At 32.5% G+C, this 22862-nt stretch overlaps 1 protein-coding gene across 1 annotated transcript; it reads right to left on the minus strand.

Moving 5' to 3' along the window:
• Positions 1-1978: 1978 nt before the first annotated feature.
• LOC21386856 (probable flavin-containing monooxygenase 1) lies at positions 1979-6970 on the minus strand. The gene is made up of 5 exons (XM_010104772.2): positions 6551-6970; positions 4943-5183; positions 2938-3116; positions 2463-2812; positions 1979-2365 (listed from the first exon to the last, which is right to left on the minus strand). The coding sequence occupies exons 1-5, from the start codon at positions 6968-6970 to the stop codon at positions 2029-2031; spliced, it is 1527 nt and encodes a 508-aa protein (XP_010103074.1). The 3' UTR covers positions 1979-2028.
• Between the last annotated feature and the right edge of the window lie 15892 nt (positions 6971-22862).

Genomic DNA, 22862 nt, shown 5'->3' on the forward strand with positions numbered 1-22862 from the left:
AATGGACAACCTGAAAATTCCAATAAAATGGCATGGAGTTGGTATGAATATAACTTGAGTACGGAGTTCATGTTGCTAGAAGATTTTTATTTGCTATTTCCTAACCTTACAACTAAAAATATGATTGATAAGTACAGGAGTTTTTGTTAGCCAAACCTGTCACAATTGGCCAAAAATGCTTGAATTCTGATGACAAAGCTAAATCCTATGTATGAAGGCGTTCGCGAAGAAATAGACTTCCATTCACATTGCTGGCCGACGAAAGCAACAAGGTGAGGAACGAGTGGGGAGTGGCAGGGGATCTGTTCGGAGCATTGCCTAGGAGAGAGACTTATGTTGTTGACAAGAATGGAGTTGTCCAACTCATCTACAACAACCAGTTCCAACCCGAAAGGCACATTGATGAGACCCTCAAAATACTCAAAGGCATTTGAATTTTGATTCCCTCTTGTATCTTTCAGATGTGTACATTATTATTTTCTGTCTTTGTTTTAGACAAGAACTTTAACTCTGTATGATTGAAATCCACTTATCAAAGTTTAAAGCTAGAGCTGTTAATGTTGAATCTTGGAATTTCTTAAGTAAAGAACAGGCAATCCTTTTTGTCTCTCCTCCGAAGTCATCTGTTTGGCCGTATATGTTAGGTTTTTGTTAATTGGCTGCGTTGGCAAAACAGTTTTTGGTTGTACAGATTCAAAAACTAGGTTCTAAAAGACATTATCTAGATAGTTGTTTTTAGAAAAGAAGAAAGTGTTGTCGTTTGAATTTGAGATCAGATTTTGTGTAGAAGAATCAGATTTGTTGACTTGAAGATCAGCTTGTGGTAAATCGGATAAGGCTAAGCTAATATGGATCGTGAGGTCATCCTTGATCAGCTGTTGGTTTATCTCCTGAGGAGATTTGATTCATTGAATTTTAAAAAAAGTGAATCCGTGAGTTTTGGTAGGAAAAACAAAAAAGGTGAGATGCTGTAGATAATGCTGAGGATGATTTTTTGGTAACTAACACAGGTTCAAAAGTTGAAGATACGTGGAGTGGTTTTATATGAAAAGAGGCTCTGCAGAAAAAGAAGGGGTGTTGACCACAGAAAAGTCTAGTGACAGAGAGACATTAATTAAGGAGAACAATCTGTGGTTTTGTGTTTGATGTTGAAAGTTTGATTAACTTAAGGGAGTTCAGCAGTGAAAGGTGAAGACGTGTGGTACACGCTAAACAGTGTCATTGTGGGAGTTCATCACAGCGGCGTCATAGTCTAGGAGGGAGTCCTTGAGTGATTAAGTCCGTCAGGGTTGTAATTCTTAAAACATAGTGAAACTATTTACTGTTTGGGCGTGGCCTCGCAGAGTCGGTGTGCGCACCGAACTACGATACCATATTGTGTGTTCATTTATTTTCTGCACTATTGGTTTTCCTGCGTTGTTTAATTTAATCGGTAGAGTAAACTGAGTAATTAGTGTCTCAGACAGTGTTCCAACATCATCTGGGACATCAGGCGTAACATTAAGATCTAACAGTATACATGTCGTTTCTTTCTAGTTTCAACTGGTGTAGGTGTCATTTTATAACACGGTTGCTCTTTTAGTCGTTTTAGGTGGTCCAACATGTCTATGTTAATTCCTTTTGCCGACCATGAGGTCATGTTGAATTTCATGCAGCCGAACTATGTCAATTCTCCAATGTTTTTAGTTGTCGGGTGATGTAAAGGGTATAATAAATCCGAGTCTTACGTCATTTAAACATATAAATAAATGCTAACTTATATGAACATCGGTCAATCGACTTAATAGATTGGTCTTTTAAGATGAAAACTCAAATTCATAGAAGTTCAATTTCTAAAGAAGAATCAATATTATTGAAGAATATGAATAAGTTACACATGCATAAAGCATCATGCTATATGTTGGATACACTATATATGCATTGAATTTTCCCCTACAATTTATTTGCTTTTTTCTTTTATTTTTATTTTTCACTCAAATAGTACATAAATAGCTAGAGACGATTATAGAGGACACATCTAATCAAGAACTAGTTCAGATAGTCTCGACTACCATAGGGGCTAAATGCCTCTGAAAACCAGCTGTTCTTCCTCCAAGAAGTCCATCCCATTTCCTCACATATTTCATCACTGTGGTTGATACTATAAGTTGAAATGCAGTGCCTCTTGTAGAACCTGGTGGTTCTCTTCATGACTTCCATCTCCTTCAGTGTTCTCTCGAGCATTTCCGTCACACCCGGAAGCTTGAATTTGTCGTCCACTAGCCGTGCCAGCCATATCGAACGCAATTCAGACGAATGTAGGTTCGCCACACTCTCAACATAGCCCACAAATCCCATGTTTGGGATCAAAGGATGGATAGTACCCCTGATCACCAACAAAGAGATTTCAACATAAACACAATATTTGAGACTAATTCTTTAATGAGGTTCTTTTATAATATCAAAAATTTTGTTCTTTCTACCTGTATAGCGGCATGAGACCAGATGGATACTCCAACAAACTGCGAAAGGGCTCTGGCATGATGGCTTTGAGCTTTTTCTTACCATCATAACCAGTGGCGAGGACGACAACATCAGCTTCGATCTTTTCTTTGTCGTCGAACTCGATTCCTTTTTCCCAGAACCACCATTTTGATGATCTCTTGAACACAATCTTCCCCTTGTCAGCCTCAGAGAAGAAGTTCTCCGGCATGATAGCCATTTGGCAAGACGCGTAGTCCTCGACAAAAGGGTGGTCCGGTTTTAGTCCATACTTCTCCAAAGGAAGCTTGTGCAGCAAATAGGATTCTATGAACTTTGAAACTACTAGCCTCTATGATGAATATAAAAAAAAAAGAACAATCTTTTATTATTAGCATATGGGAAATTATGTAGTATTAATTAGAATATGTATAAATATGGAATTGATGATGAGAAAATTGTTGTTGGTTTAATTACCATTGGGGAGAAAAGTGAGCAAAGAAGGGATCTGAGGAAGCTTTGGTTTGGTCTTTCATGGAGGAACTGAGAAGATCTTGTGGAGTAGAAGAGGAAAAATGGCAAACCCCAAACCCAGTAATGTGGAACTGTCCAGTGCAGAGTCCTTACTACCATGGTGCATGCTTTACCTTCTGGTCCTTTTGAGTACAAAATATTCCATCACAAAAATCCACAAAAAATATTTTAAGTCAGTTTCAAAAGCAAATTAATATTTATGTACCTGATCTCTTGAAATCCAATATTAGTTAAAAAAAAAAAAAAAAAAATATTTTAAGTCAGTTTCAAAAGCAAATTAATATTTATGTACCTGATCTCTTGAAATCCAATATTAGTTAAAAAAAAACAAATAACAAATAAACAAACTATTGATGATGACAATATTCTTGAGTCTTTTTTTATTTTATTTTGAGAAACAATATTATTGACTTTAGAAATTAAAGTCATCTAATTGTGCAGAAATAATTAAAGTCACATATATATAATGATAATTGTGCAGCCATCTAATTAGTATCATCACGGCCAACTTCAAGAAATTAAAGTTAAAAAATAAAAAGGGAGTGAGCGAAATAATTATGAAAGTGCTTATGTGCCAATGTTATGCATGGCTTATTCTCAGGTAAGTACTAGAGAAGACTTTATTTTCAAATTCACAAACAAAAAATAACACAACCGAAAAGGAAAAAGAGAAAGAAGAGGATTTTTTTTTTCCCAATCATATATGTCAGCATTATTTTTTAAAGAGGATATTAGTGCTGCTTACATAATTTGCTCACATTAATCGACTCTTGACTCGAAAATTTGATAAACATGGAAAAAGAGAATTTTGAAGACTTTTCCAAAAGTGTCGAACCGTGGATCAAATTATAAGTGGTCATTTTCTGAGAATTAACTTGGAAATCAAGAATGATAAAACTTTTTATTTTTGGACCTTCTAGTCTAGCTATATATAAGAATTCACTCTGTGCCCTTTTATTATTCTTCAATTTTATGATTCTTTAATAATATCATGTCACGTTAATTAAAATGTCGTTCCTTTAATAATATTATATCACATTAATTAAAATGTCGTGTCCTATTAATTTAGGGGACATATGAACTCAATGTCTATGTATGTGGCAAAATTAGAACTTTTGTTTGCCTCTGTGAAGTCAAATATGATGCATGCATGGTTGTGGAAATATTCTAGTTTCAATACTTTGATGTGCTTTGGAAAAATAGAATCGTTGAAAACGTGTGTAGTCACGATGTTAGTCATGTATTCTTTGTTTGAACACAGACCACAAACGCCCGAGCCTTTTGAAAATTATCACTCCTGATCCTTGCCATGTCGCAGCCCTAGATGTCTCCCTAATTGCCACGTGGGGCTTTTTTTTCCCACGGCATGTTAGTTTGTGCTTAAGAGCCATGCAACATGACTGCGTTGTTTATGTGACGTCTGAGACCAATTAAATAAACCATGCACACAATTTCCAGCCTAATATAGCGTACGTGTAAAATATATAAGTACTAACCAGCTGCGTCAGGACGTTAATCATATTTCTAATGTATCTTTTGATTTTTTTATTTTTTATTTTTCTTTCGTGTAGTAAATCTGAATGAAATTAGTCTAAACTCATGTTTAGAAGCTGATAATAATGCATGGAAAACCTACAAGTTTCACTGTATAATTCCAAGAATTAATATAAGCTATAGAGAGCAATGTCTACCTATTAGTCAAGTCAAGTGATGTAAGCAATATAAAAATTTTTTTGAAAATTCTGATCAGAAACTATCGCAGAACAAACATATATAATTGGTTAATTAAATTGCTCTATGATCCGTACGTACTTGGCTTGCATTAAATTAAAAACACACACACGCACACAAGGGAGAGAAACCAATTTTTCCATCCAAATTATTTCTCAAAACTCATATGATGAAGCTATGCACGTATATAAATATATATATATATATATATAAATACCTTGATTTGCCTCAGCACACTCCAAAGCTAAATCGATAGCAGATTTCTTGTAGCCAATAACGGCGACCTTCTTATCCTTGAGCAGATTAGTAGAAGCTTCCTTGTCAAGTTTGCAGTAATCAAGAGAATGCAAAACTTTTCCTTCAAATATCTCTGGGCCCTTGTTCTTTGGAAATACTGGAATTATAGGTATGTCTCCATATTTTCCAATGCAAACCACAACAAACTCGAAGGCATACAACTGTATGTATATAAAATTATATTCCAAAAAATTATACCAGACAAATGTTAGATCAGATCAGTCATGCTAATATTATATTTATGTATGTATTCATATGTATATAATTTTAAGGAACATGTACACTTATATTGGAACTTGGAAAGGACACACAAAGACATATATAACTATATTAGTGGAAAATATATACACATTAAAATGTGCATGTGCTCACACGGGGTTTATGTAAGTACTGAGTAATACATATATCATTTGGTCTTTGCATAATGAAAAGCTTTTTGTTAATAATGAGACATCTAAACAACTACTGATGGACCAATGGATCAATTCTTCAATGATAAATCTTGAAAATACTAATTAATGTAAATAAAACTGATTTTTTTTTATTTTTTGTAACATTATTTTTTAGTGAATTGAGAGAGAGGACAAATATGATTAAGGAAACATCCGAATTAGGTTGACACCTTACTATAGACAATTCATGCTCTGTCAAGTCCTCCACTCTAATTTATTAAAAAGAGAAACAAGCAAAAATGAGATAAAAATGTTCTAAAAGTCTCAAAAGTGCAAAGAAAAAGAAACAGACTCTGAAAAATGCTCGCAAAGAAAACTGGGAAAAAACCTACATAGACAAAGAAAAACAACCCTCAAGCATATATGAGCACCAAAGAAGATTAAGGAAGAAAGATTTAGCCCTAAAGGAAAATCTAAAAGGGTGCTGCTATTAAAAACTTATCCGGTAAAATCCAAAAAAAAAAAAAAAAAAAGTGCATAATCATTGTTTTCTGAAGAGCTGACAATTACGAGCGCGTGAAAAGAACAAAAATGATGAGAAGAACAAATAACAAGGACAAATTCTAGACAATTAAACCACCAGCTGGAAGAAGCCAAATAAACTGCTTTTTAAGCAAGTTTATCAGCTACATGATTACTTTCTCGGAAAATATATATACGAGACTATCCATATTACCAATGAAACTGAGGGCAATTATTCATAAAATTTTAACTTGGTGCAATATCATTACCATGTAAATGATAATATGAAATCATACCATGATCTGATCCTGGTGATCTAGATATGTGTGTGTGTGTGTGTGTGTGTGTGTCACACTCAAGTGTATTTACGTATGTCCGTTTGTATATACACATGTATAAATACATCTCTATAGTTAATAGTATCTAATTATCGAAACGATGCAGCAAGATACCTTCCACATGCGTATGAAAATGATACTTATAAACCTAGCTAGAAAAAGTTTAACTAGCTTCTTTGTGAACTTTTTTGCTTTAGCTTCTTGAAACCCTAATGATCATCTTTATAGAAGCTCATATTATAGTTGATGAGGATTGAGGAAAAAGAGAACAATGACCTGAATGGTCTCTGAACCGTTGGTCTGGACAGCAACTTCCCAGACGGGCTGACCCGGCAAGAGGCTGCTGTATTCACCGGGCAATCTGCCGTCGATTAACCGGAGACCCACCACCTTTGAATTGAACCTCACGCACTTGAGCACGTCAAAGTGCTCGGCGTAAGAATGGAGATAGTCCAATATCTCAAGGTGAGAAGGGAAGCTAGCGCTGTCCCTGTCGGGCCAAGGGAAATCGGAGAACTCGTAATCGCAGCGAGGCGATTGGAGCTTGGTGGAGCTGTAGGAGCAATGGCTCCAAACCCCTCCAATGGTGTCACTTGCCTCAAAAACTACAGGGTTATGGTGGGCGAGCTGTTTGGCAGCGGCGATACCGCTAACCCCAGCTCCGATTATGGCGATTTTGGAGATTACCGGAGCCATATCGGAATCGATGATTATGAGGAGAGGAGGATTTTGGCTTGGGAATCAGGAAGATAATGTGTGATATTTCTTAGGTACTTTTGTGGTTGTGGACTTGTTAAAGCATGGCGAAAGGTAGAGTATTTATAGACTCATGCATGAGTTTGGTCAAGATGGAGCCACGTGAAATAGACTTTGATATAGAGACTATGAGAGATTTGGAATTTTTATTTTTTTTGAAGAAAGACCCAAGTGATGACCATTTCTTGATCTATTCTATATGATGATCAATGTTTATTATAGCTATATACAATGTGAAATTGGCTAGTTATGGAGGGGAAATTTCCTACACTTGGGGGGATTTTCTTTCCATTATGGCCAGTGGCATGGTTGAATTTCTCTGTGCCTTCAACGTTCAAACCGGCTCGATTAGTTGAGCATTAATTCAGAATCAAGGAAACTTAATTTAATATATAGATTATTGCTATTGTATAAACAATATAACAACAACACAATTATAAGAGGGGGGAAAATAACAATTATATTGCTATATTTAAGTTAGGAAATGGGAGGTAACCAAGAAAAAAGAAAGAAAGTATGACATAATTTTACCTAAAATTTACTATACATTTCTATACGATCAAAATTTCACAATATACGTGCATACATGTGAACATATATAATGTCGTTTTATTTGAACTTTAAGAATTGAAATAATTTATAAAAGCTAAACAAACGAAAGTAGTAGAATATAATTAAAAATAAAAGCTAAGGGGGTAAGTGAAAATGTTAAAACATTATATATAGAAAAATTTTAGAGAGGTATACTAAGAAAAAAAGGGAAGAAAGTTAGAAATTAAATTTCTTAGAAGATACAATGAAGCTACTTGAGCCTAGCTCATACCGTTTTGAAGCTATCTAGTTAATTATTGTATCACTTTAGTGTGTATACTTGGTTTAAATTTTCTACAAAAATGATATGATTATTTGATTTTAGTCACATCTACTATTTGTATGTATTTGTTTAGCCGGCATAATAGGCACCAACTTTTAATTTGTTTTGTTAAAAATATATGTTATACGAGGGTTTTTTTTTTTACACTATATATAGTCTCTACAAGTACGATTTTGTTCCTAAATTTCTTTTAGGCAGAGGGCAGCTTCTTTTTTATTTTTATTATTGTCGTTGTTGTTGTTGTTATATTCATTATTAATGTTATTATTTTATCGCAATTTTGCTCCCTAGCTCTAAAAACAACGGTGTGAAAATTTGAAAGTTGGTGGAAATAACCACACTCTCATCACGTGATAACTTGATGTTTAAAAAAAAAATCACTGGTTCTCTAAAAATTTTAAGTACTTATCACAATATTGGACAAAATATAATTGTAGGACATGGGACAAAATATAATTACTAATTAGTAGTACTATTTAGATATCAACCGATTCTGAATTTAAATTCGAAAAGTGGGAATTCATAAGTGTAGGACACATACTCTAGAGAAACCTGAAATTGGATGGAAATTAAGGAAACATCCAATAAATAACAAAAAGAGGTTTGAATGAAACTATGTACACACTGGTTTTATTTTGTGTTATATCATTCATTAATTAATGCACTTATTTAATTATTGTTAGTTATTGCTAGTCATTAAAAGAACCCCTTGGTGTGACTTAACTTCAAACATGGAACAAAGAATCTTGAAATTGAAGAGTACACGTATCTTGAACATTTCAGTCTTTTTACCAAAACCAAGTACTAGCCGTTTGATTCAAGGTTTTGAGGTGGTTGCTGGTATTATATAAATTAATGTGGAGTCGAAACTTATTTATTGATTCAAATTAAGCTCTTATTTTCAATTACTTTTTTATGGTGTGTATATGTGTTTGTTTATTGTTTAATTTTCTACGTGTAGAACAAGCTGCAAATAATAATAATAATAATAATAATAATAATAATAATAATAATAATAATAAAATAGTTTTAGTTTTTCTGTGTAGATTAACGCCTGTGTTTACATTTTTGCATTTATAAAGAGTACATTGATATTATGTTTTCAGAAGATTAGTGACTTACCCTTCTTTACCACAACAAACTTCGTGAAAAAATCAAATTAATTCAAACAGACCGCAAACTTGTTCTGACTCAACTAGTCAGTATTACATACCGGTTTTCTTTGGTAGTTTCAAGATTCAAACCCAAATAATGAAATAATTATTGGTAATCCGATTTTAAATTGAAATTTACTACTTTAGTGTAGGCCTAATTATAATTTATAATATTTGTTATAGAATTGTACTACTCAACAGAGTCTTAATTAGGTGCTAATATATGTGGAAGATTCCAAGAGTTTTACACGATATATATATATATATATATATATATATATATATATATTAGGCATGTAACGAACTCAAGCTCTTCGTGCAATTACTAGGAAGCTTAACTTATTGACTAGTACGCAGCCGATGGATGCACGAGTACTGAACGGAAACTATCAATTGAGCAAATAAAAAAATAATTAAAACAATAGAGACAAAAAAAAAAAAAAAAAAAGATTTATTGTACTTTGAACTTATGCGTATTTGGATCCCGAATTTATGCATGTATGCAATTTACCTTTAAAAAAAAACTCGGGTCTCATTTGTCCGTACAAAATTATGATACAAGAATAATTACCGTAATGATCTTGATTTTTTTGGCTGAAATAATAATACCATATATTGACTTGGATATGTAAAAGTTAACCTGTTATTGTTTGGTGCGAGTCCAATGTTGATTGGGATTTAGTGGTGGTGCGATGAACCATACGGTGGCTGCAGGCAGCCACATTCAAATTTCTGTATGTACATTATTATTACGCATCATGGAGTCGCACCTGTCACTTAGAAATGTGTGTGTAGAATATATATATATATATATATGTATATGACTTTTCCAACATTATACAATTCTTGATGTAAAACTTGTCCTTCTGTCACTCAATAAATCTTCTAATAAAGTCAAGATTTGGAATTTGTAACTCATCTTTAGAATGTCTCACTCATGATTAAGCTATATGCACGTTTGTACGGAGCAATAACTTCACGATATCTTGAATAATAAGAATTGTCACATTTTGATCCTCAAATTTTACAATATATACAACTTAATCTTTGAATTTCGTTTCATTCTTTAATTTCTCGAATGAGAATTTTACAATAAGAATTGTTAATCATCTAACGTGTCTTTTTAAATTCTTATAGTGTCTCACATACGTATTAGATCATATCTCTTAAATATTTAATGACTCTGAATACGACGATATTTTTGAAATTGTCGTTATATTTTTTGACGACCATATCCCCTATTTGTTTTTGGGCATGCACATGATCGTGTGTGTATATGTATTAAAAATCTATATGCAACTTTTTAAACTGTATCTCAGCTGGCTATACATACATATATATATATATATATATATATATTTATAGCAGGCCAACATTATGCGAGACCTATTACCAGTGTGATTTCTCGATAAGGTGCAACAAAGGAAGATCTAAGTGAGGTTGAGTGCTTGCTTTCTTCCATCGACCGGTTAGACGTCGGCTATGTTGAGCCTTTGAACGAACTACTCATTGCTGTCTTGTCCCAACCCAAGGAGGGGCATTTGGTTCGTGTCTCCTTTGAACGAACTACTCATTGTTGTTACGTTACACTACCATTTTTCCAATATCATTGAATAGCATGGCCTGGGGCTAAGGTAACTCTCAGTCCCATGAAGCTAGTCTTTATTCCAACTAATGACAAAGACTTCCATCCCAGCCTGTCGTCCGCACACCAAAAGTCAGGATAGGGCACACCAAAAGCCTCGTATGCAGATCCTAGTGCCACCATCCATGTCTGCTGAATTTGATGCATTAATTCGTGAACTTTTTGAATTGAAATCTGAAATTGCGTGGAATTCTTGAATTGCATTAATAATCCAGAACTTTCTAAAATCCTCTAAAATTTTGAGATGCTCTGGAAGGTCAAAAAGGCAAAATCAATTAGTGCAAAAAGTCCCCATTCTAAGCAGCCCATTAATTTGGATGAATTCATTCGTGACCTTGTCGGTGTCTCTTTTAAATAATATAATTATTTGATTAAAATTAATACAATAGATAAAAATTCATGTTTATACATTTTACGAAACATTTCTCTTTTTTACCATTCTTTTTTAAAATTTTCATAACATCTTGGCCCTTCTTAGAAGAAAATTATTTTATAATATGATAATTTCTACGGTGGAATTCAAAAAAAAAAAAAAAAACTCGTTATTGGAACCTGTATTTGTAACCGTTAAATTAATTTTTAACTGTTAAATTTATACATATACGTATTAAAACTTTACAGCGCCATATTGAACTGTTGCAATTGTAGATCTGACCCTTAAATATTAATCCAACAGTAAAAAAAAATACTCCACCAATGAGTTTTGTTTTTTTTCTTTTTGCCTTATTACGCATGTGTTTTCAAAACACCTTATACTTGGGTCAACTTCTACAATTGTTCAACATTACAACCCACCCATAAAGTTGGGCCTAAACATCATGTTTCATAGGTATGCTTGATCAGTTGGTCCTAATGAACAATTAAAGACATAGTCATCAGAACTCAGAAAGTATGAGAGCGCAGCCCATCATATTCCTTAAATAATGAAAAAAAGATCAAAATAATGAATCAAAATAGGAAAGTTTTCAAAATAAAATCCTAATATAAAATAATCTGATTTTGAATATAGATGTCAAATAAAATTTGGAATCGCAACTAATAAAACTTGCCCATTTTAAAACCTAAAAAAGATATGAAAAAAAATTCAAAATTTATGCAAAATTAGATTCAAAAAATCACAAAGATTGAAAATAACTTGTTTTAAAAAGATATCTCAAAATAAATACGAAAATCACCATTACCATAATGACAACGTAATTATGATAATTATTTTTAAATTTAAGTATACTTGATAATTGTGAAATAAGAGAATAGGCATTACCATAATGATAATGTAATTATAATAATGATATGTATAAAATGAATGTGGTTGTAACTATTTTAATTCTATCACAATAACATGTTGAATACTAATAATGTTCCATTTGATATATTCATAACGAAAATGAACATGCCATCACCAAATATCATTATATGGTCATCCTATATCATTAACTATAGGATAGGAATTGAAATCGGCCATTGAATTCAATATAGGACTTACTCTTTTAGGAGATGTCATGCCACCACTCGGACTCGAACCGAGATGCTCTAACATTGCTTCTTAAGAGCATCGTGTCTACTGATTTCACCATAGCGGCTTGTTCGAAATTATAATAACTTATTTTTATTCAATCGTTGAGATTGAAGTAGTCAATTCAATGCTATATGCAATATATATATTTAATATTTAGGAAAGATTAAAATTGCTGAATAAAAACGTTTTATTAGAATTTTACCGTGACGCTTTTAATAATAATCCTTATTTTTATTGGTCTATTTTTTAATTGTAGTGTTATAGTCTTCATTTTATTTAACTTAAAAATGGGATATGAAAATATTTTATTATTTTATGCTCGAATAAAATCTAATAATTGGTGCAACTTGATAGTTATAACCTCAATTTATGGATTGAACTCAAAACGTTCTTTCTCATTTTTAATTTTTTAATAATTCATTTCTTATTAATTTATTTTATGAATCTCAAAAAATGCATTTTTTATGACATAAAAATCATATTTTTATGTATCACAATTTTGTTGAAAGATACAGGGGATTGTAACTCTTTCCATAGCTGGGGGATATTATGTAATAAAAAAATGTTAATTTCTAACCTAAGTAAATCCTATTTTTAGTATAATCACTTAAAAGAAAGGTTTTTCTTAATTGGTTTAAATGAAAAATAAATTAAAAATGAAGGGTATGGATCTTAATAATAATAAGTTATAGAAAGAATAGTTTAAAAGTTATTAAACACATCTTAAACTTAATTAATTAGTTTCAACAGCCTATTATTTTTTACTACAAATTTTATATTATATATTTTCTTCTATATTATTTTAATAAATAGATTTAAAATAGATTTATATAATTTAAATCAATTAAAAATACTATAGTTATGGTTTTATGGTATAAAATAATATAAATAAAAGAGAAAGGTTTTTTATCGATGGATTCTTAATTTCCCCGTCCTAAAAATAATAAAGCCTACTCAAAAGAAAGGTTAATCGTGTGCTTGCGTTTATTCTTTTTTCAAACAAAGAAAAATAGTATTATACTTTAAATTTAGTAGACACAAGAATCCTTTTTTCATTATAAAAGCAAAACTAATTCAATTTAATATTGCTATTGATCCGATCAAAACATTAGAAAATACCTATTTTTCCTTTTATTTCTATTAGATATTTTTTATTATCTATATATTTAGATAAATATATATTTTCCTATATTAATACATTATATAATATAAGTTAATATATATTATATTTTATAATATAATTATATTATATATTTAATTAATATTTATTATAATATAATACACATTTTAATTTTTAGAAAATTTTTAACTTATAAAATTAAATAAAACTTATAAAGAAATTATATAAAATTTCTAACTATAAATAAATTAGACTAATTGTCTTTTGAGCCAGAACAACTCAAAATATTCTTTAATTTTTTGTTTGACGAATAAAAAAACTTTTTGAATTCCTTGTAGAAAGAGATTTATCTAACGAAAAAGCTTACAATGTTACCCGATATCCTTTCTTTTTCCAAATATTTTTACGAATCCGTTTTTTTGAGATAGAAGTATGTTTTTTTAGAACTGCCATTAAAAATTATAATAAGTATTTAATTGCTATAGTTGGATGTCAAAAACATCTATTGTTGAAAACCAATTGTTCTTTATTTTTATTATTAATTATCTTTTTATTTTTTATTTTTTATTATTAATTATCTAGTTATCTATTTATTTTCTAGATTGTACTCCCTTCATATATTAATGTGATGACCCTATTTTTTTATCATCATCCTACGTTCATACTTAGCATTACTTAACCTTTACTACTTTCTAATTATAACCTCTTAAAAATTCAGGCTAATTTTTTTTTTACCATTCATACGTCTAAATGATGTAGCATTTTGCTAGCATTATGTTTTCAACCATTCATACATCTTAATGCTGTAGCATTTTGACAGCATTCTGTTACATTAGTCATACCTTATGACTAGAAGTTGCTATGCATAGCCTCACTGTCTCGTAAACTCAACTTTCATTACATAGCTCATCTATATTCATAAAACACTATTTACTTTTTACACATAAAGTTCAGCAACCTTTCCAAAACGCGTGATGCATCCACTACCCACTTGCTCACATTCCGCTGCTACATCCTCTCTGCATGCCCAACAATAAGTTTCAGGGAGACGGTGTCTTACCCGAGCTTTCTACAACACGAACAAACTTAATGAGCTTTCGCTCAGCAAGTACTAATAGGTCATAATAGATGCAATAATTATGCATACCCATATATCCATTCATGTCATATATCCTAATACATTTTGTACTACTAAAACATGTATGGCTCATGTTCTTCTTCTTTCATTACATACTTTGTTCAGCTTCCGTCTCATTTTAGTCATTCACATTGTATTTTCACATTCTGAACGACTTTCATACTGTGTTTCTCATTCTGTTCATTCTTCTTTACAGATACCGTACCTCTATCTGGAACAATTTTTGTTTTTCATTTTCTTGTCTTTTACTTCTTATAGGCCATGTCTTGTTGTACCATAGCGCGTTTAACTAGTGAGGAGTGGGGTAGCTAACCAATCCAACTCAGTCACAGTTTCATTTCTTTCATAGCCTCATAATAACCTTTCCTTCAAAGGCTGGTACAAATATGATGTTTGGTCTCTTATCGTTTATCAATTTTCTTATTGAAACGGTAACTTTAGTTAAATCTTATAACTTTGTGCATTTTTTTAGCAATTTATCATAAGATTGACTTTTCGTTAAAGTTTAACTTTTTCTCTTAACTTGACCTCGACTTAACATCGATACATAATTTTCCCAGAATAAAGTTCTACAGCTACTTAAGTCTTTTAGATACATGCATAACATTGTATCTAACATTCAATTGTCATCTTTCACATTCTGGCATACATTTAGTCTACAATATGCTCGGATTGAGCAACATAGAGAAATAAATTTATCCGCATTATAGACAAGAAAAACAACTGATACTTACAAGTTTCACTAACGATGTGTCCTTTGTCCCACTTGATACTTTCTGACTTCGATTGTTAATCGATCCTATTGCATAAATTTCTGATCGTTAGATTCAAAATCTAAGATCAATAATTTCATTGAAATTTAATTCGGAAAGGTCTACAATCCTTATTCCTCATGAAAACTGGTTTTAACTCAAAGTATCAAACTAAATTTCGACAGAGTTCCGCTTATTTCTCCATGTTTCCCGAGCTAACCTTAGCTCATTTTATCCGTTATTTCTACCATCAAACACCATTCACATACTTTCTCTTTCAATTACATCACAATTCTAGGGTTTCCTCATATTTCCATAAAAATTCTCCATACCAAGAATTACTAGAAACAAAAGCTTAAAAACTTAGAATTCATTATTAATTCATTAGTTATCAAGTTCCTTAATCGTTATAAGTTAATCATCATTCTTATGTAAAATTTTTCTTCATGATTTCTACCACATCCCACGTGCAGCCATAGTGAAGAAATAAGAAGGAAAACTTGAATTCTCACCTTAGAGAATGAAGAACAAGCTTCAGTGACGTGAACTAGCAGTGTCGTTTCGTCAATTTCGATCAAAACTCATTTTTCTCACTTTGGATGAATTTTTTTCTCTTCCTTTCTCTTTGGCTGAGTTCCCTCTGTTCTTAGCATGAGAAATAAACATTTCTCACATTTTATCCCTTTAATGAACTGACCATCTATAAAGCAAGAGTCCAAAAAACAATTTTTTACTTTTCCAAGGACCTTTTTACAAAATTCAACAAAATCTCCTAAAAATATCTTTCCTTTTCTTATCCTCCAAGTTTGGCCAGCCACCTTGCATGTCACATGCCTCAATCTCAGTCATTCATCAATTTAATTACTTTAAATCCTAGCCATCCATTCATAATAACTATCTCATTTATGTTCCATTTAATTTATTGTTCGGTGTGCATTTTATTTGTATTTTTCGGATAGTTTGTCAACTTAGTCAACCTTGACTATTCTTCACTAAATTTTTGAGGGCGACATTTTGGTCGACTCTTAGTCAATAAATTTTGACTTGGTCAACTCAAATCAGTCGAAACTCCAATTTTCTCGGTTTGGTCTTCCGAACCCATTTTTCGTCTGTTTTTCATTATGATTGTCTCTAAAACCCTAGAATTGATGTCTTTCAATTCTTTTCCATTTCTTAAACTTATCATTCATGTGTTTACCCACTTGTGGGCTTAACACAACATTCCATACTTCTTCCTTAAATACAATCCAAAAATCGGTAACTGCATCGTAGTTTAAAAATTTCTGAACTTTAACTTATAACTTGCTATTCCATAATTATATCAACAAATACTTATCATAAAAGTATTCATATTAATAATACAAAGGATTCTAGGAAATATTATCCTATATAATAATTCTGATAAATTTCTCGGTCATGACAACTAATTATCTAGTTATTTTCTATATTGTACTCCCTTCATTAAAATATAAATATAGAAAATTGTGTAACTAAATACTAAATAATAATACTGGGAACAAAATAATAAAATAAAAAAAATATTTTTCTATTCCATACAATATCGAATAATTCATATTTATTTTATTTGTCCTCTTCTATCCTCATTCAAATCCATATCTATAAATATAAAATTTGCTATGCCATATAAATCTAATTAATTAACGTTAATATGATAATCAAATAAGAAAAAAACTAAAAGACTATACCTCTCTTTATATCTCTGTCTAGTTTCTTTTTGTCGTCCTACATTGATTTATACATGTAATAAAAAGAGCAAAAATACAATACATAGTAAAAACCAACCAAAGTTTACTAAACCAAGCTCTAATTAATTAATATTTTTTCTATTAATTAGAAAATTTAATTGGTCAAGCTCACAAAAAGAGTAAAAGTATATCTAATTTTAATTTTAAAATGTGCAAGAGACTAGTACATAATTTGTTATCTGTTAAAAACTAAAAACGCTAAGATAAATAATTATCTAAAAACTATTTTAGTTATTCCTCCTTTTTATTTTATTTTATGAAAAGTCAAGTTTTGGATGTCATAGTTTGTACATCAGAGCTTGTCCTAAAAATATAAAAGTCTTTTATTACAATAATCTTAGATAATCAATCAGTTCCAAACTCAATTGGTTAATGATTTAAAATAACCTAAAAAAAATAAATTTTTAGGATAAGTTATGGTTTTTTTACAATTCAGATCAAATATTGCTTTTGGTGTAATTATTTATCTTTGCTCTATTAATAAATATAAATTAGTGTAATACAAAATAATAATGAAAATGAAAATTTTTATTTTTTGGATCTTCATCAAACTTTACTTAATAATAATTGAATTGCAATACAAAGTACTAGTTTTTTTTTTTTTTTCAATAGTAATTTCTTCATATTAGGTACTTGAACCCTCACGATTTTTAAAGTCGATTGATTTTCCTCTTACTAGGGGTTCTACCAGGCCGTCTAGACGTATTCGAGAATACAAATGTACCCCTTATCTAACACGAAGAAGACCTCCTACAATAAGTGGCACAAAAACAAGATTTGCCCACATAGATTGATGGAAGATGAACCACATCTTAACCTAAAATTGGCCCAATACTACAGAATATGAACAAAGTGTGTTGGAGAAACCACCCTCTAGATGAGATAAAGCATTGGTTGATGACTAAACCATTACGAATATTACAATACTAACATAAGCAAACACCATACAAGAAACAACAATAATCCACAATCAACACAAACAAAACAAGGCCGGGAAGGTCGGAGAGACATGAGCAAGTGGTTGGAAGAAGTCGGAGATACAAGGAGCAACCACGTCACTCCACGTGTTGCCTAGCCACTGGTGCGTGGGTGCTACACGCCATCAGAAACCACGGCCATCCAACAAACGCGCCAGGGAATCTCGAGCGCCTTCCTTCCTCGAGTTCGTCCGTCAAGTTGCAGAGTTAACAGCCAGGAAAAACTCTCGAAAGATTGTGTAAAACCACCGAATACCCTTTTCCTTCACAGCTCCGACCCAACGAAATGCCAACTCCCTTTTTGCTCGAAGCACATCACTAAGTACATCGTCCCGCAACGAGGCCAAGTGAGAAATTTGGTGGCTGGACGCTTGGTGATGCGCTGGACCTCCGACTGGAAAGCTCTGGCCATTTGGGATTTGTAGAGAAGAGGGGGAGCGCTTTTAGAGAGAGGGGGTTTGTTTCACTTAAAAAGTTATGTAAGTAATACTACGCTAGTTGATTCAATTTCTACGTTGAAAAGTAATGCAGGAATTGAATTTGAAGTAACTCTGACAATAAATTTGATAATCTAACTAAAATAGCTTTTTGACTCTAATTCCTCACTTTGAAATCTTACCCATTGCGAATGCTACCAAATGAGTAAATACAGTTAGAATTTCTGTTTTTTCCCTTAGACAATTTCCTACCATCTAATTTAACAATTTCGTTATGTCTAATTTTATTGTTTGATACTATTTTATGGTCTCCAAGATGTAAGGATGGCAATGAGGCGGGGTGAGGTGGGGCGGGGGCGGGGAATGATTTACCATCCCCATCCCCGCCCTCCAAAACCATCCTCATTCCTGCCCCCATCTCCGCTTAAGGAGAGGCGGGGGTAGAATCGGGGATTCTCGGTTGCTCCATTAACTTTAAATTGCGTCCACTACTCTTTCTATTGCAATTTCTGGTAAAAACATATAGAAAAAAAAGAGTAATACAGTCACGTGACCTTTCTGTTTAGATTTATGTTTAATAGAAATATATAAAAACCATATTATCACACTTAACCCCCTCTTTTCCAGTATGATTCTAACAATAATTACAACAAAAGGAGTTACGTAAGAACCATTCAAAGTTCAGGAAATAAAGTGAGAGTTTTTAAAGTTTGAAAGGCAAACTAAGGCCCCGTTCATTTCGTTGATTCGAGTTTAGAATTCGAGTTTTGCTACAATAAAAAGTTCTCACAAACAGTCACATCTAACTTTTTTGTTACAATAAAAAACTCTTACATAAAATCACATCTCAACTCGAATTAAAAACTCGAATCAACGAACTAAACGGACCCTAAATACAACCCTAAAATTCAAGGAGCGCTAGTAAGAATAATCATTCATATTAACTCTCTTTCGCATTTCAATTAGTGCTTGTATAAAAATTTCTTTTCTTTAAAAAAAAAAAAAAAAAAAAAAAAAAAAAAAAAAAAAACTCAATAAGACAGACTTTTCTTTTCTTTTACTAAAAAGTGTAACAATAAATTCACTAATTATTTCATTACAATGGTAAAAATCATTAGATGAGGTTGTAGAATGTCATCAAGATAAGTACCCAACGACCAACATGCAAGTCTTAGTCCTAGAATAGGAAACTCCTTGCAATGATTCGCTCTAAAGCATTGGCATAACTTGCAAGTTTTGTTTTTCCTTTTTTTTTTCTTTTTAAAATTTATTTTCACTATTACAAGGTTCAAACCGGAAAAAAAAAAAACATTTCTTTTCACTAATTATTGAGGATCATATGAATCCCCTCTTCAGATCGCCACATACAATTTCCATCGAGAAAATAATAAAATCACAATATATAATGGAATTATAGAACAATTTAAAATTCCAGATTAAGGTATTAATTATTAACTACAAAAGATGGAATTTGATCCACGAAAATACAGTGTCAAATCATGTTGCACCCACAAAAGCAACAAGAGTAAAAGAAAAAAAAAACAAAAAATAAAAAAGCAAATTCTATCTTTATAAATTTCATCTTGAAAAGCCTCTCACAAGTCACAACATCATGAGAAAATCTCAAAATGCCCAATATTCAAAGGGGCCCCAAAATACTCTTATTCCAATTTTCACTTTTTCCCAACTCAAAAATCAAATTAGAAAACTTCAAATGTGGTGGGAAACGACCCTAGCCATACGGGCCCAAATTTCCCTAACCATATAATATTAGAAAATAAAATAAAATAAAATAAAAAACAGTGTCGATATTTGCACGCTACAGTTTTACTCTGTCAATCAAACAAAAAAAAAACCACGAACCATCCATTGATTTGCCCTTCCTTTGTAGGGACAAAATCAAATTATACACTAATATTGTGCCGTACTTGTAATAATATATCCTAACTTATTAATTTTTGGAATGGTATACGCTCATTACCGTACACCACGCTAAATCAGATTATCTTCTCCTTCCGTTGCTGCTTCCAGAGCCTTCCATTTTATACAGGTGTGAACAAAAAAACAGACGCCAAACCGGCCCAACCCGAGTTATTCGGGTCTTCTGAAGGGTCGGGCAATCGGGCCCGCCGGCGGCCTGAAGCCGAACGTCACCGCGTCGTAAACGCACCAATGGAACCCAGCTTCCTGGCCCAATTCTTTGGCCTTCACGCAATCCCCGCACACAGGCGCGGCGGTCTCGTTGGCTTCCCGGCCTAGCCCACTCAAGCCCATATTCATCAGATACGTCTCCTTTTCGAGCTGCAAATTCAAGACCCGATTCTCGTACTCGACCCGATCGGAGGACGACGACACACAGCAGTCGACCGCGGCGTCGCGCCTCAGAAGCATGACGTTCGGCGGGGGATTCTTGCTGATCATCAGGGAATGATCGGCATCGAGGTAGAGTATGACGTCATCAAGGTAATCTTGGTGGTGGTGGTGGTGGCTCTTCCGCCGCCTCGGGCGCCGCGACCGCTTCAGCACGACGACGAAGAAGCATCCCTTCTCGCGGCAGATCGCGCCGAAGTTGACCTTGCCGGTGATCGGGATCTTGCGGCGGGACTCCGGTGAGGAGAGGTGGACGGAGAATTGGTGCGGAGAGATTCCAATCTTCTGGCTGAGGAGCGCCTGGAAGCGCTTGAATTCCATGGCGGCGTAGACGGCTACGCTGCCGATTTCGGTCTCGTGCTCGCCGTCGAAGAAGACCACCGGGAAGGAGACGCCGCCGGGGATTTCCACCATCGCCGGAGAGAATCAGATTTACTGAGAAGAAGAGAAAGGGGAAAATGGGAAAGGAATGAGGGTTTGGTGAGCAGAGAAACAGAGAGGGTTTTATAGAAAATGTGTGGGGTTTAGGTACTAGACTGTAAATATGAGAGAAGCGGTGGGGGTATATTGGAATAAAATTGAGTTTGTATGAGATAGAAGATTGGAGGTATCTTCCAGAGCTTTTGTATGAGGGGTGGAGAGATTTAGGGCCCAAGCCAACGCGTATTGGTTTTGTTTTGTTTTTGAATAAACTCTTTAAATTCTCTATTTTATCGCATGCTTAAAGTCAAAATTGCCTTATTTATTGACAAATTTGCGAATATGCCATTTAAGTTGTTTCCCATTTCAATTCTAGAAATGTCTTGAATTGGTGCTTTTTGTTTTTTTTTACATTTCGGCTTTTTTTTTTTTAAAGAAAAAAGGGATTTTAGTTTTTAGAACAACTCGTTGGGTTCCAAAATGGACATTTACATTCCCTAAAAAAAAAAAAAAAAAAAAAAAAAAGAAGACATTTCTATTTACCGGGTAAAATTTAAAGCTATTAAGGCAAATTTATCAAAAAGAAAAAAAAACGTTATTTTTAGGCACATACACAACACACCACGTGACCTGACCATTCACATGGACCCATCAAATAAGTATAAATAATATTTTTTTTTTCATTTCTTTTATTCTGCATCAAGACTAGCTCTTTTGATTAAAAAAATAAACGTGACTAAAATTGTTGGAATTTATTAGTATTGTTTTCCTCATCTTATATTCAAAAGCGCTATTGGTCTGCGAAAACACTTGTTGAACCCTCTTTTGCACAATTCTTTTGTTTGAATCGGCAATGGTAGTTAATAATCTATTATTATTAGTAACTGAAATTTTCTAAGAAATGTTATAATTTAGGTTTCAAGAGCACAAAGAAAATAACGTGAGCATGTAAGTGTTAGAGAAAATACCGTTATTTTTTTTTAAATGTTTTTTTATCTTGATAGGGTTATTTGCATTGTCTGATAGGATAATTTTTCCCGGAAGAATTTTGTTTAAGGTTAACTGTATGATATGAATTATACTGCTGCCTTTCTTTGACTGTAAGATTATATCATAATCAAAACTAACGAAAAGAATATTGGGAATAGTATCCTAAAAGCATAAGATGTAATAAGATATTTATTATTTAATTAATAAAAGAGTTTATTCATCATTTTGTGTGCATATATTTATGAATATTTTATGAATATCAAATGAAAATTCTGTGATTATTTATGTGACCTTAAACATTGTATATAAGTGTTATATACGAGAGGATAATGTTTAAGAATAATAATAATAAACGTTGTTCATAATGAATTTAATTAAAGTTCGGAATCTTTAATTAAAACATTATTAATGCATGTCATTCTCATTTAGAATGGAACGGTGCTATCCGCACTGTTAATATGGTGAGATATTGAATGAGTGTATTTCGCATAATGAGATTGTGTGGAACAGGGACACAGACACAATATGAATTTTTAATAATTTCCGTTAAGCATAGAAATTCTAATTGAGTCTACCGATGGTCATATATAGAATGATCTTAATCCTGAGTTCTTAACAAACTCCTATTTATGGATTTGTGTCTTTTGATTTACTCGGTACGGATTCCGAGACC

Source organism: Morus notabilis, unplaced genomic scaffold, assembly GCF_000414095.1.
Source record: "Morus notabilis unplaced genomic scaffold, ASM41409v2 Scaffold773, whole genome shotgun sequence".
Lineage (NCBI taxonomy): Eukaryota > Viridiplantae > Streptophyta > Magnoliopsida > Rosales > Moraceae > Morus > Morus notabilis.

Coding starts and splice junctions, on each gene's coding strand:
- LOC21386856 (XM_010104772.2), bottom strand. CDS start 6,970: ATGGCTCCGGTAATCTCCAAAATCGCCATAATCGGAGCTGGGGTTAGC. Junction 5,184..6,550: donor ACGGTTCAGAGACCATTCAG/GTCATTGTTCTC, acceptor ATATACATACAG/TTGTATGCCTTCGAGTTTGT. Junction 2,813..2,937: donor GCTCACTTTTCTCCCCAATG/GTAATTAAACCA, acceptor TATTCATCATAG/AGGCTAGTAGTTTCAAAGTT.